Source organism: Rutidosis leptorrhynchoides, chromosome 3 (genome assembly GCF_046630445.1).
Source record: "Rutidosis leptorrhynchoides isolate AG116_Rl617_1_P2 chromosome 3, CSIRO_AGI_Rlap_v1, whole genome shotgun sequence".
NCBI lineage: Eukaryota > Viridiplantae > Streptophyta > Magnoliopsida > Asterales > Asteraceae > Rutidosis > Rutidosis leptorrhynchoides.
Window position 1 is genome coordinate 483,059,038 of NC_092335.1, and position 14,547 is coordinate 483,073,584.

A 14,547-nucleotide genomic window follows, 5' to 3' on the forward strand; every position below is an offset into this window, starting at 1 on the left:
AATTTTTATGAACAAAACGAAACTAACTACGTTCGAAACCGACACTTTTAAAAAACGCTTAAGACAACGACATCTAAAACGGCGCTTAAGACATGCGCCGTTTTCCCCTCTGTAAATACACAACGCTACGTTAAATATGAATACACAGGCCGAAAACCCCCGCCGCATCGCGCGGGCCGGATCCGGACTAGTTTAAATTAAAACTGAAAAAATGAGAAGTTAAAAAAAGGTGTTACTGCAAATCAATGTTAATGTGTATGGATCTCTATATTATTTTTTTGGTTTATTGCGGTATGGTTGTTACAATTGAAACTGTTGCTTTTTCTTTGGACATAATAATGTTATGTTAATGTTTAAGAATATTAACATCAAGTATACATGTTTGTTATGTATCATTGCAGGTAGAAGATGGCGACTTTCGCAAAACCGGAGAATGCTTTGAAACGAGCTGAAGGTGAGTGGTGTAATTGTATTTACGTAGGATTTTTATCTTCTGCTAGGAGAACTATACTTTAGTTCAGTAGTTAAGTAGGTAGTCATTATTTCCTCACAAGGACTAACACATCCAACCATGACATACTTCCGTGAAAATACATGCATACTGTATAGTTAATGAATGCATATATTTCAATACAAGCCCGTAATCTCGGTTGCTGGCTTCATTTCATGATTTTGAAGACAACTGTAAGGTTTTTTCCCGCATTCTTTATATGCTCGAATCCAAACACGTTTATTTGACCTAATAGCCATAAGCCATGCTGACACATTTAATATATACTTTAGTTGATGTGATTGTTGCTTCCACAACTTAACCTTTTTATTCCACCACCAAGTAGATGCATTAGCTTCCTTGGCTTTTGTATCTGCGAACACTTCCAGTGCAGTCCGTGTGTTTGAATAACGTACCTTTGTTGATGCTCAATTGCAGAATTGATTAATGTTGGGCAAAAACAAGATGCTCTTCAATCACTTCATGATTTTATTACTTCAAAAAGATATAGAGCATGGACGAAAACACACGAGAAAGTTATGTTTCTATACATTGAGCTTTGTGTTGACCTGAAGAGCGGGCGATTTGCAAAAGATGGTCTGATTCAGTACAGAATAGTATGTCAGCAAGTTAATGTAAATTCACTAGAGGAAGTAATAAAGCACTTTATGGATCTTTCAACCAAGAGAGCTGAGTTGGCACGAAGTCAGGCACAGGCTTTAGAAGATGCCCTAGATGTTGATGATCTTGAAGCTGATAATAGACCAGAAGATTTAATGTTAAGTTATGTTAGTGGTGAAAAGGGTAAGGCCGTTCTGATAGGGAACTTGTGACACCATGGTTTAAGTTTCTATGGGAAACTTACAGAACAGTTCTTGAAGTTCTGCGAAACAACTCCAAGTCGATGGCTTTGTATGCAGTAAGATTTCCTTAAATAATTGTAGCTTGTACTTTTTTAATTCTTATTTATTAGTAGTAAGTTTCACTCTTAATCTTTTGATAATTAACATGGTTGCAATAAACGGCGGTCTCGACCGACTAATCAGTTTGGTTACTAGCATGACCCAAAACGAAGAAAAACGTTGGTCAAAAGTTGGGTCTGAGACAGGGAGACGGGTCTGAGTCGGGTTTGAGTCTATCAAAGTTGGTCAAAATCAAGGTTGGTCAAAGTTAGGTTAAATTATAGTTATAATATTTTTAGAATTATATTTTTGTGCTATATATTTATGTTTGTGCGTGTGTGTGTTTGATATATTTATGATTAAAAGTCAACGTTGGACAAAGCCCGACTAATCTGACTAGATTGACTAGTTCCATTAAGGTCCTGACCGACTAGTCCTCGTCTAGCAACTTTGACAACCTTGCAATCAAGACATATTGTTTCTGAAAGACGACTTTGTTAAATTCATCTTTTTTTTTTTCTTTTTTTTTTTGTTCAAATCAGAAGATATCAGTATATCACATGAGAACCATGTAGGTTAAAGGCTATTTAAGCTAGTGGTTTGTGTAACTACTTGGGAATCATAATGATATAGGATTAGTAATGTGACGTATGATTAATTTTATGCAGGTTACAACTCTTCGTGCTTTCCAGTTTTGCAAACAATATAAAAGGACAACTGAGTTTCGTAGGCTTTGTGAGATAATCAGGAATCATCTTGCAAACCTCAACAAGTACAAAGATCAAAGGGACAGGCCTGATCTCACTGCTCCTGAAAGTTTACATTTTTATCTTGATACACAATTCGAGCAGTTGAAAGTTGCAACAGAGCTTGAACTCTGGCAGGTTGTTCAATTCTGTTTCTGCTATTGACTGGTCAAAATCTGTTATATTGAATCATGCCAATTTTTTAGGTTTGATTGACTATTAGGTTGTGATAACAGTTCAAAACTTTTGATATACCTATATATAGGAGATTATAAGCTAAATAAGATTCGAGCAACTTGCTACTTGCTTGTCTCATTTTCTTTTAAAATTACAAATTTAACTTTTCTTTTACCAGATATTTATATGTAAACGGATTTAAATAACCACCCGCTGTTTGTTTTTTAAGATGTTATTGTCTGAATATCTGCGGACCATGTCTAAAAAGAAGATGTGGCCTAAAGGTCTGTATGCTGAAACATTGAAGACTGTCTGCAAAATAACTTAATCCTGTCTGCAACATTTAGAAGCATATTTCTAAGTCTGCGAGTTTGCAGACAGAATAAGATATTATTTTATCTCATGACAGTCTGCAGTAAAAATGTCTGCGGCGCGCAGACACAAGACATATTAAGATCTTGTCTAAATAAAATCATTGATTTTGATTAGTTTGATTCCGTTTTCAGGAAGCCTTTCGCTCGGCGGAAGATATTTATGGGCTGACAAGCCTGGTCAAGAAAATGCCAAAATCATCCCTGATGGCTGTATTTTATGCGAAGTTAACAGAAATATTTTGGATTTCTTCTAGCCCTTTATATCATGCTTATGCATGGTTCAAACTTTTCCAACTTCAAAAGAGCTTTAATAAGAATTTAAACCACAAAGACTTGCAGTTAATAGCATCATCTGTATTGTTGGCTGCCCTTTCAACTCCACCGTACGACTGCATGAACACTGAGTCTCATTTAGAATTGGCACATGAAAAAGAGAGAAATCTAAAGATGTACAATCTTATCGGATTCAATATTGATGCCAATCTTGAAACGAAAGAAATGGTATCTTTAAAGTCTTAACCATGAATTGTATCTTTCTTTAAGTATAGTGGTGTCGTAATCTCACTCTTTTTTTTTTTATTGTTTTTTTTTCTTTTTTTTTTCCTCTTTTTGCAGCCGTCTCGGTCATCTCTTCTAGCAGATCTGGTAAGATTGATTCGAAATCATCTTCTAATTGCAACATTTTTTTTTTTTTTTTTTCCCTAAATTGTTCTTAAATCTATTAAATGTATATATGTATAGAAAATATTAAAAGTTTCATGTAAAGGATTATCTCTTTATACATTCACATATAGCAAGGTTTTAAAATTCGCTACTCGGGGAGTACTCGGTTGCGAATGTTTAGGGAGTGCTCGGCCACTTGGGGTGTACTTGGATGTTGACCATGTTTGACTTTGACCAAGTTTTGACCGATTTTCAGATTAATCCCTAGTTTTTGCTGAGTTTGACCGAGTTCACGCTGAGTACTTCCCGAGTTGCAAAAACCGAGTACTTGCGGAGTAATTCCGAGTTTTGCAACATTGCGAATATGGTTTTTGCATCTAATTATTTACACTGTTTTCTCTCGTATGTAGGTTTCTAAGGGGGTAATGACGTATGTAACTCAAGAAGTGAAGGATCTTTACAATCTTCTTGAAAACGAGTTTTTGCCTTTGGATCTCGCGTCAAAAGTTCAGCTTTTGCTCGCAAAAATATCAAAACTCGGGGGCAAGTTATCTTCAGCATCATCGATCCCTGAAATCCAGCTTTCTCAATATGTTCCCGCTTTGAAAAAAGTAGCTACCTTGAGAATCTTGCAACAGGTTTATAATTGTTGACTTGTTGATGATGTATAACTATAACTATTGCTGCTTCGAATATTTACTTTTAAGAATTTAATCATGATTATTTTATCGTGGTTGCAGGTGTCTCGTGTGTATAAGACGATGAAAGTTGAAACATTATCAAAAATGGTACCTTTCTTTGAGTTCTCGGTTGTGGAGAGGATTTCTGTTGATGCTGTTAAACATAATTTCATTTCTATGAAAGTTGACCATATGAAGGGTGCAATTATATTCGGTGACTTGGTTCGTCTATACTATTATTTGTCTTACGTCGACTTGGTTCGTCTATACTATTATTTGTCTTACGTCATCTTTTTTATCTCGTGTTTCTTATTGGACTAACATTGTATGTACCTCATTGTATCAGGGGTTTGAGTCTGACAAGATGCAAGATCGTGCGAGTGTCTTGGCTTTGAATTTGACTAAGTCAAGATTAATGATTTATCCTTCTCAGACTAAAGCATCAAAACTGAGTGATATGTTTCCTAGTTTGGCAGATATTGTAGATAAAGAGCACAAAAAGCTTCTTGCTCAAAAATCGATTATTGAGAAACGCAGGGAGGAATATGTGCGTCGCCTGCTTGAGATGGTAATTTTTGCCTCCTCTAAGTAATAACTTGTTTAACTTTTATTATTATTGGTACATACCTAATTAAAGTTGTTGATCCTTTACCCAACTCGATCATGATGCCTTCTCTAGTTCTGTGCTTGTGACATGTTGACATCATCTCTAAATTATTTTTTCTTTTTATTCTGTTTAATGATTAGTATTGTGATTTAAAATTTTTTTAAGGAAGAAACAAAAAGACTAGCGGAACAAAATAGACTTGCTGACGAGTTTCACGAACGAGCGCTTCAACGCATTCGAAGGGAAATTAAGGTACGTGAGCGTGATGAAGCTCAAGCTTTACTAAATGACGTTGGAAAACGTATCGGTAAAAAAGGAAAGAAGCCTATTATTGAAGGGTTGATTGATTTTCATACTGTTTTCTCATGTTTCGTTTGGATCCGTTGTTTGACTTCAACGTTGACCGTTATTCATTACAGGAAAAGGCGACTAAACAGAGTTTGATGGAGTTACCTTTACAGGAGCAACTTAGAGAAAATCATGAAATGGATAAGAAAATGCAAAAATTAGTTAAAACAATGGATCATTTTGAAAGAGCGAAAAAGGAAGAGGCCGCACCTTTAATCGAAAAGGCTTTCCACAATCGTTTAACTGAAGAGAAGAAGCTTCATGAACGTGAACAACAGGTATTCTGTTGACTTTAAGATATTTTGACCTTAACCGGTAATTATTATGTTATTCTAGTCGATAACTTGCTTAAATATGTTGCAGTGTGAGGTTGAGTTGAGTAGATCGCGCCATGATGGAGATCTTAGGGAGAAGTATAGACTTACTCGGGTTATTCAAGATAAGGTCTGTTTTAATTTTAGTCACTATGGTCATGTTTTTTCCTTCTCTTTATTTTTTATTTTTTTTGGTCTTTCATCTGTTGGCTTATATGAAATTACACTAATCGTTCTTATCTTGAAGCTACACAATTATAGACTATAGTCCCTTTGGTTTTTCATGAAATTACACCAATTGTCCTTATCTTTTGAAAATTACACTAATCGTCCCCAACTTACCTAAAAGTGCACGTTGATGGTCCCTCTTATTGATGCACATTTTGAATAAGTCAGGACCATCAATGTAACACTTTTATATGAATAAATGTAATTTTCAAAAGATAAGGACGATTGGTGTAATTCAATTCAAAACCACAAGGACATAAGGATGCATGGTGTAATTTCATTTATAAACCATAAGTACTATTGGTATAATTTACTCAATTATCAAGTAAGTAGCTTGAAGGGTTACATGCAGCTACTAGTATGTACAAGCAGGCTTTTCTTTTGTTTATAGCTCAAACTTTAGTGGCATCTTGATGTATACAGATGGAGTTTGAAGAAAGAGTCGGTAGCCGTCGTCGGGCAGAGTACGGCAGAATGAGATACGAGAGGGAGCAACGATTAAACCAACTTCTCAAGGCACGAAAAGATGAGAGGGAGATTAAAAGGAAAATACTGCTCTATCTTAAAACTGAAAAAGAAAGACTCAATCAGTTGCGTGAAGAGGAGGAAACTCGCAGGCGTGAAGGTGAATCTTTCTATTCCATTTTTTATCATAATTTTTAAATGTGTATTGTGTGTGGTTATATGTATTTGGATCATCTATGCGTCACATTGTGGCAAATTTGACCCATTGCCTATGAATGGATGGGCTCGTTAATGTGCTAGCCGGGTAAAAACTTATAAAAAGTGTTTTTAAGCCTTAAGCTTTATATTTGAATTACTCAAATCTTCAAACTATATTGAAGAAGTATAGTATAGTATTTGATGCTGGTTATCTGTTAGTATTTTGTGTTTTTTTTTTTTTTTTTCCCCTGTTATTAAGCTTTTTTTTTTTTTTTTTTTTTTTTTTTTTTTTTGTTTTTTTTGTTTTGGACTAATATACTATTTCACTTAACTCTAGCCGACCGACAAAGAAAAAAAGAACTTATGGAAGAACTAGAGAGGCTAAGGAGGGAAGCTATTATTTTAAGGGGTCCACCAATTGTGACCACCCCGCCCAATGCTGCTTCTGAGATTCCCTGGCCAGGATCAGCTGCACCTCAATCTGCTGCACCTGCACCTGCACCTGCAGCGGCTGCATCAACTGGTGGCGGTGGGAGGTACGTACCCACCAGGTTCCATAGAGGTCGGGCAACAGAGCCAGCTGCACCTCCACTAGCACAACATGATAGGCGGGGCAGTGGGAGGGCGGAGGACGGTGGGCCCGCACCAAGTGGAAGATGGAGTGGCGGAAGTGGTGATAGCAATGACGGTGCAAACAGTTGGTCTAGATCTAGGTTTTCGCGGTGAAAGGTTTTTAATGTTGGGGTTTTTTGACGTCTTGGTTTTGTACCTTGTTGAGTTTTTAAAATGGTAAGCGAAAATGTAGTTTTTTTGTTATCTTAATTTATGGGAAGAATTAGACCTGAGTCAATTTAATAACACAATGGATGATTTGTGAGTTTTGTATTGAAGGCTCTTATAAAATACTAGAATGATTATGCTAATGGTGGTTGACCATCTTTTAATCATGCCTCCAGCTCTTAAAGAACGGGTCGTAAAAATATACAACAGAATTCAATATATGCAACACATTTTTGAACAAGACAGTTTCCATATATGTAGTCGGACAACTATATAAAGTAAAAAGCTTTTTAACCAACAATTTAAGAAACAAATTCCATGATGTTCGGTTTAAGTTTTACCTTGGATGCCTGTATATAATGTGCTGAATGAATCAAATGCCTAATTTTTTGAATATTTTTTTTTTTTTCAAGGCACGATCTTAAAGTTGTATCTTATAGGAATTGAACTTGGCTTTCTCATAGATTCTTAAACCTCCAACTATCAACATTACCCCCTTGGGGTTCTTAATTTTGCGTATATAAAATGTCTGTTTGATAATAATTTGTATTCAATTTCCAATAAATAGAGGTTGACAAATGAGTGGATTGGTTCACGGATCAAAACGGTTAAGGTTTTGGTACAGTTCAAAAATGGGTTTGGTTAATTCCAAAACACATCTTTGTCCAGAAATTATAAAATCTCTGAATAATTAGTCTGTCAAGTCGATTACAAAACACAATCAGGGTGATTCTGAACCCTTTTGACTTGTTTTCTTTTGGTAATTCTTTTAAATTTTACTCTTTGGCTCGTTAATAACTTGAAATTTCTGGTTTCAGCATCTATAAGTTAATGGATTACAAATAGTCACTCTAAAGTGCGTTTGATAAATCTGAATGATTCATAATATGAATGATTCAAAGGCCTTTGAATGAATTTAGTTCCGAATAACAATAAACTGTTTGATAATCATTTTGGGTAAACGATATGAATGAATTAAATCGACTTATTGTTTAACATTAAGAAAAACTTCAATATAGTTATTTGATAAATGTTTCTGGATACGATTTAAAAAGAATATTACATAAAATTTAAGCTCTTAATGGTTAAACTCTGAATGGTTTAGCACTGAATACTGAATTATTCGGTACTATATGTCATTTGGAGGTTAGAAACAAACTGAACACTAAATGATTCAACATTCAGTGCTGAACTATTTCATTATTAAGAGGTAAACAAACACACATTTATATACCTTTATATTGTCAGTTTTAGAAGGGCTTCAAACCTCTATTGTAATCAATGATAAATTGTTGTAACTTATCATTTTGTTTGGTGTCTTAAGATATTTGTGATTCTGATCAGTTTCCCAATTTCCGATCGACGGCAGGTGAAGAATTGATTAATAGACACTCATTTGGGGGTTGCCTTTCGAAAAAAAACAGACACCATTTGGCATATGTAAATTTATAATCTACTGAATCGCCCATCTGACCAAGATCAAGGATTGATATTAGATTCGTTCCTCATACTTTGACCTATGATTTCTTTTCTTCTTTATTGTTTCGTATTATGCTAATGCGACACTTCGACTATGGCATGTGCCTTTTGGTTAAGATCGAATATGCATATAGACATGTAATGTATAATAGATGTGATTATGAAAATTTACTATATTACATTTTTTTTTATAACGACACTCATCATTGTTCGGGAGGATACTCGAATCGCATTACAAGAACGGGTTTGAATCCTGAATGGATCCTGGAGAAAATTCCCATAGGGTCAATCTGAATATTCATATTTCAAGCATATTAATTAATAGAATGGGCATAGCGAGGCTCGAACTCATGAACTAACCCTCAACCCCAACACACAAGGTGAAGGAGATGCCATTGAAGCAATGCATACTATAGTTTTAATAATCAGGGCTATTCCAAGATAACATATTGGTAGTGTATCTAATATTATTCTGAGGTTCAACACCAACGTATCTTGAGGTAGCTGGAAGGATAATCTAATTAAGCCTTGTATATCTATATTTGATTAAAAATACTTGGCCTAAATATTAGAAAACTTGTTTATCTCTTAATAAAAATAAAAATTTAAAAGAAAGATTATTTATGAACTAATTTTCATTAAGGTTCATCAATCAAGGTTACACTTTTCAATTACTATAGCTAAATTTATTTAACCGGCTGAAAACTGGCGGTGAAGAAAAAATGAATTGATTCTATGAATTCAAAAGAGTATCTCTTCTGTCAAACTATTGAACTATATATTCAGTCAAATTACGATCAAAGTTTTATTTACAAGTTCAACTTTATATCCAAATAAGATTAATAGAGTATCTTTTTCTTTAATGGTCTAATGATTTCAAAAACAAATAAATTAATTGGTAAAGCGGTGAAGTGGTTATATATATATGAGGTATTATCAATTATCAATTAATATTAATATAATTAATCAAATAAAATATGTTATGCATAAGAGATTGACCTCACTCAAACTTTTTTCATTTTTTTTAACGCCGAAATTTATTAAACCACATCCGTAGTGAGAAACTATGAAGAGGAACACCAAAATACTACATCAAACAATATGGCTTAAGAAGTCAATCGTTCCAACTTACAATGTTTTTACCTCTACCAACAAACCAATTAAAAGAATACAATCGTACGGAATCAAATAAATCATTCTTATTAAAAGAATTAGTGGTGAATAAGATTGCATTACGAAATCTCCAAAACATCCAAGTTATAGCCGCGACGATAGCATACATGCGATCTTTCCTACTTGACGATGCATGCCAATCTTGATACCATTCTTTCCAATCTAGCCAAGAGTTAAAATTACGAAATTGGATGTCAACTCAAACACGCACGAGCCTCCATAAATCAGAGCCAACATCACACGTGAATAACACATGGTCCAACGCCTTAACCTGGTATGAAAAAAGTAAACACCCATTGTCTTCAATTTCCATGTCCCGAACCTAAAAATTGAGGCGAATTGGTAACCTGTCTATAGCAACCTTCCAAATAAAGATATTTGTTTCTTAGGCATTATATCTTTGACCATGTCGTAGCGATTAAACCAGCAGGCCGACAAGTAATTACCATCTATACAACGTTTAGTACACCCCACTGTGAATAGCCCATCATTCGCTAAGGTGCACCACCAAGAATAAGGAGTATTCGACAATAACACATCGCTGATATCGGTTAACATGCTACCAAGTTGAGTAGATGCGCGAGATGCTTGAAAAACATATGAAGTACCACTTTTTTCGTTCGCCTCTTTTCTGTTATTCCGTGCATAATATGAGACAATTAAACAGGAGATATCAAGTTATAATTGTAAGTTTTTTCCCCCTTCTTTTACTAGATTCCATTCAATAAATATTTATTTTCTTTTGGTTTTGTACTCCCTCTGTTCCATATTAATAGTCCATAGACATAAAACACACAGTTTAGAAAAAGTGACTGTCACATGTACTTTTTCATTACTTTACAGTCTTACCCTTTACTTTTTTTTTTTTTTTTTGAAAAGCAAAAAGTATTATTATTATTAAATTGATTGTAACGTTACAAATCCCTATATTCATATATACAATGGTATGGACATATCGAGATAATTGAAGAGATTGGAGTATAAAAAGAAAGAAAGTCGGGAGCGGCGAAGCCTATTTAACATTATGAGGGAACGAACTTGAAAAAACAAGCAGGGAAGGAGGAGACAACAGTACCGATCAAGCGGCGACAAAGTTGCCAAACAACCGACCCATTTAATCTACCCCACATAAACTAAATAAAAGCTACGAACACTACCCGATTTAAGTAAAAGTAATAACCCATTAACCGATTCCCATGCGATTTGGAGGCGGTGCTACATAAAAGGAAGGGTTAAGAAGCCATTGATGCCATTCAATAGGATTTTTCTTCCGAGATCTAGTTGAGATCCAGCTAAAACTTTGAGATTGAATCTCGGAGATAATCATGACGGGATTCCATATTTTATTTGAAAATACTTTTAGGTTGCGATGTTTCCATATAATATAGCATGCAATCAATTTAGTAGCTTGCCATAAGAAAGATCCAACGGAGTTGTGTGAAAAGCCTTGATCGGAGATGATGGCACCATTAATGTCGGAAATTGTTGTATTATTTTGGTTCCACCAATCTAGAAGTTGTGCCCAAATTGAAGACACATTGGGACAGTTAATCAACGCATGGTCAATGGTTTCGATTTGATGGTCGCATAAGGGACACAAGATGGTATGAAGGTCGATTCCTTTTTTGTCAAGTTCGCTTCTAACCGGGATTTTCAGTTGAAAGACTCTCCATATGAATATGAAGACCTTTTGCGGAACGTATTTGTTGTGTGGGAGTGATAAATTTCGAGAGTGGACGCCGTACTTAAGTGTATTAATCAAATTTGACAAGGATGATGTAGTGAAGATGCCGGATGCGTCAAGGGTGAATTTCCATGAATCAGGGCGATCCGAAATACTTACGGTTGATATTAAGTTAGTGAGTTCCGTAAGTTCATCTAAAGCCCGACCGCTAGGTGCACGGGACCAATCCCAAATTCCCATTGAATTGGAATTAACATTCGAGATTCTTTCGGCAACAGTTGCGTCTTTTTGAGATTCCAACATGTATAATCTATGAAAAGTAGTTTTGAGGGTTTCAGATCCGATCCATATGTCATGCCAGAAACTAATCGAAGTGCCATTGCCGATGCACTTTGAAATTGAAGATGTAAAGAAAGTGCCTAGTTTGTCTGCAACTTTTCCGGATTTGATAATCTCTTTCCAAATGGTATGACCTGAAATATTCCTGCATAAAACATTAGTATCCAACCCCCCTCCCGGCCCATAAATACTTTTTATAATTTTTACCCATAGTGCATTATGTTCATTTTTGAAACGCCACCACCATTTACAAAGTAGGGAAATGTTTTTAGCCAAGAGAGACCCTACATTTAAACCCCCTTTTTCGTATGGCAAAATAATCTGATCCCATTTAATCCAATTAATTTTATTATCATTTGAAGAACCTCCCCAGAAAAATTTCCGTCTTTTGGATTCAAGTACCTTAAGGATAGTGGCAGGTGCATGGAATAAGGAGAAGTAGTATAATGGGATACTACTTAAGATGGATTTGATGATCGTAAGACGACCCCCGAAGGAAACAGATTTGGCAGCCCAATCCGAAAGTCTTTTGTCGAACTTTTCAACGATTGGCTGCCAAGAGGAAGTGTGAGATGTGGGTACACCGATAGGGAGACCGAGATACGTAAACGGAGTAGAGCCTGCAGTGCAGTTAATGTAATTGGCCATTTGCTCGGTTTCAAAGGTGGATGTTCCGATACCATAAAGTTTACTTTTACGAAAGTTGACTTTGAGTCCAGATATGTTTTCGAAACATTTAAGTAATTTGGAGATATATTTGGCGTTTCTTTTGTTCCACTCACCGAAAAAGATTGTATCGTCCGCATATTGGAGATGTGTGATGACAAGATTATCATGACCAATTTTTAAACCTTGCAGGTGACCATTGGATAATGCTCTTTTGGTAAGTATATTAAGACCTTCGGCGACGATGATGAAGAGAAACGGCGATATGGGATCACCTTGTCGAATTCCTCTTTCAGGGACGAATTCACTGGTGGGTGAGCCGTTGATTAATATGGAAATGGATGAAGAGGAAAGACATGCTCGAATGAAGCTAATCCATTTTGGACCAAAGCCCATGTGATGCATGGTGTTAAATAGAAAGTCCCATTCGATGCAGTCAAATGCCTTTTCAAAATCAACTTTAAAAATTAGGCCTTTTTGTTTTTTACGTTTTAATTCATCAATTATTTCATTAGCAATTAAAACACTGTCTAGGATGTTTCGGCCTTTGAGAAAAGCGGTTTGTTCGGAGCCAATGACTTTATGAATGACTTTGGCAAGGCGGTTGGAAAGAATTTTTGTGAGAATTTTGTAGTAACTACCTATTAAGCAAATTGGACGGTATTCGTTAAGACCCATAGGATTAGATTTCTTCGGGATTAAGGTGAAGAATGAGGCGTTACATCCTTTGGATATTTCCGAATTGACCCAGAACCAATCGAGAGATTTTATGAGGTCGTATTTGATCAGTTCCCAGTGTTTTTTAAAAAATTTCATATTGAAACCGTCTGGGCCAGGTGCTTTTGAGCTATCACAGTTAGAAATGGCTTCCCATATTTCTTTTTCGCAGAATTTTGCTTCAAGGAGTTGATTGTCTAAAGGGGTGATGTAATCAAGGTGTGGAACGTTATCAAAAGGACATTCCTCGTGAAGATGTTTGGATTGGAAGAGATTGTTAAAATATGAGTATGCTTCCTGTTTTATAAGGATAGGATCTTCGGACCATGTGCCGTTTATTGACAAACCATGTATATTATTTTTACTTGTTCGACGCTTGATGTAATTATGGAAGTATTTTGAGTTTTCATCACCCTCAAGTGCCCATTTAATTCTTGATTTTTGTTTAAGCATATTTGTTTTCTTTTTTTCTTTAGTGATATATTGCATTTTTTCTTCAAGCCATTTTTGTTTTTCCGATTCAATTAATTGTCTGGTTTCAGCAATTTGTTCCCAATTATTACATTCAGATAGATGCCCGCGAATTTGTGAATCAATGTTATCGAGTTGGGTACTGTGTTTTTTAAGTTCTATTTTAACATTTTTTAGCTTATTACGGAAGATGCAATCAGGCCTATTACCAGTAATTGGGATCGACCAAGCCCTTTCTATGACGGTGTCGATGTCTTTAAGGTTAAGCCATGCGTCAAACACCCGTATAGGTTTAGGGCCAAAATCTAGGGAGTTGTTCCTTAGGATGATAGGACAATGGTCAGAAAGATCACGATCGAGAGTTTTGGAGGATGTGTTAGGCCATAGCGTAAAAACGCTGTCGGAGACCAGAAATCGATCTAATTTGCTAAATTTCATTGTTTTTTCGCATATCCTTGTAAATCTTTTACCACCTAAGGGGAGATCAATTAAGCCCGAGTTTTTAATGAAATTATTAAAGTTGTCAGCCCAATGTTGATTATATTCAGAATTCATACGTTCAGTTTTATTACGGACTTCATTGAAATCACCGAAGATAATATGAGGAATGGTGAGAGAATTAGTGAGAGATGAAAGTTCGTTCCAGAGTCTGTGTTTTTTGGAGCTGGAGTGAGGGCCATATACATTGATGAAAGCAATTTCATAATCATATCCCGCCCATGATCCTCAGATTGCTAAGAAGAATTCACCTTCAATTGCATACTTAAATGTGAAGATGTTGGTGTTCCAAATAGTAATGATACCACCGGATGCACCCACCGAATCCTTTTGGACGAATTTAAAGTCAGAATTACCCCAGAAAGATTCAATGGTGTTGTCACTTGTTTGTCCGCATTTGGTTTCTTGGAGCCCTAAAATCGCAGGTTTTTCTTTATTACAAATTCGATTAAGCCAGCTTATTTTACCCGTTTGCCCAATGCCCCGAATATTTAAAGAAATCGTACACATGAGAGAAGACTTACAGATAAACGATGCAACGGAGAATG

At 35.6% G+C, this 14,547-nt stretch overlaps 1 protein-coding gene and 1 pseudogene across 1 annotated transcript; one reads left to right on the forward strand and one right to left on the reverse strand.

Annotated features, from left to right (window-relative positions):
* The first annotated feature begins 408 nt into the window (after nucleotides 1-408).
* Nucleotides 409-7,109, forward strand: LOC139898161 (eukaryotic translation initiation factor 3 subunit A-like; annotated as a pseudogene).
* Nucleotides 7,110-10,807: 3,698 nt separating this feature from the next.
* Nucleotides 10,808-13,939, reverse strand: LOC139901719 (uncharacterized). Its single transcript, XM_071884397.1, has 2 exons — nucleotides 12,839-13,939; nucleotides 10,808-12,757 (listed from the first exon to the last, which is right to left on the reverse strand). Exons 1-2 carry the CDS (start codon nucleotides 13,937-13,939, stop codon nucleotides 10,808-10,810), a joined length of 3,051 nt encoding a protein of 1,016 aa, XP_071740498.1.
* Nucleotides 13,940-14,547: the final 608 nt, after the last annotated feature.

Excerpts from the sequence above, each read along its gene's own strand:
- LOC139901719 (XM_071884397.1), bottom strand. The coding sequence starts at position 13,939 with ATGAAATTTAGCAAATTAGATCGATTTCTGGTCTCCGACAGCGTTTTT. Across the intron at positions 12,758-12,838 it reads GCCGAAACATCCTAGACAGT|GCATTTGACTGCATCGAATG; the intron begins GTTTTAATTGCT and ends GATTTTGAAAAG.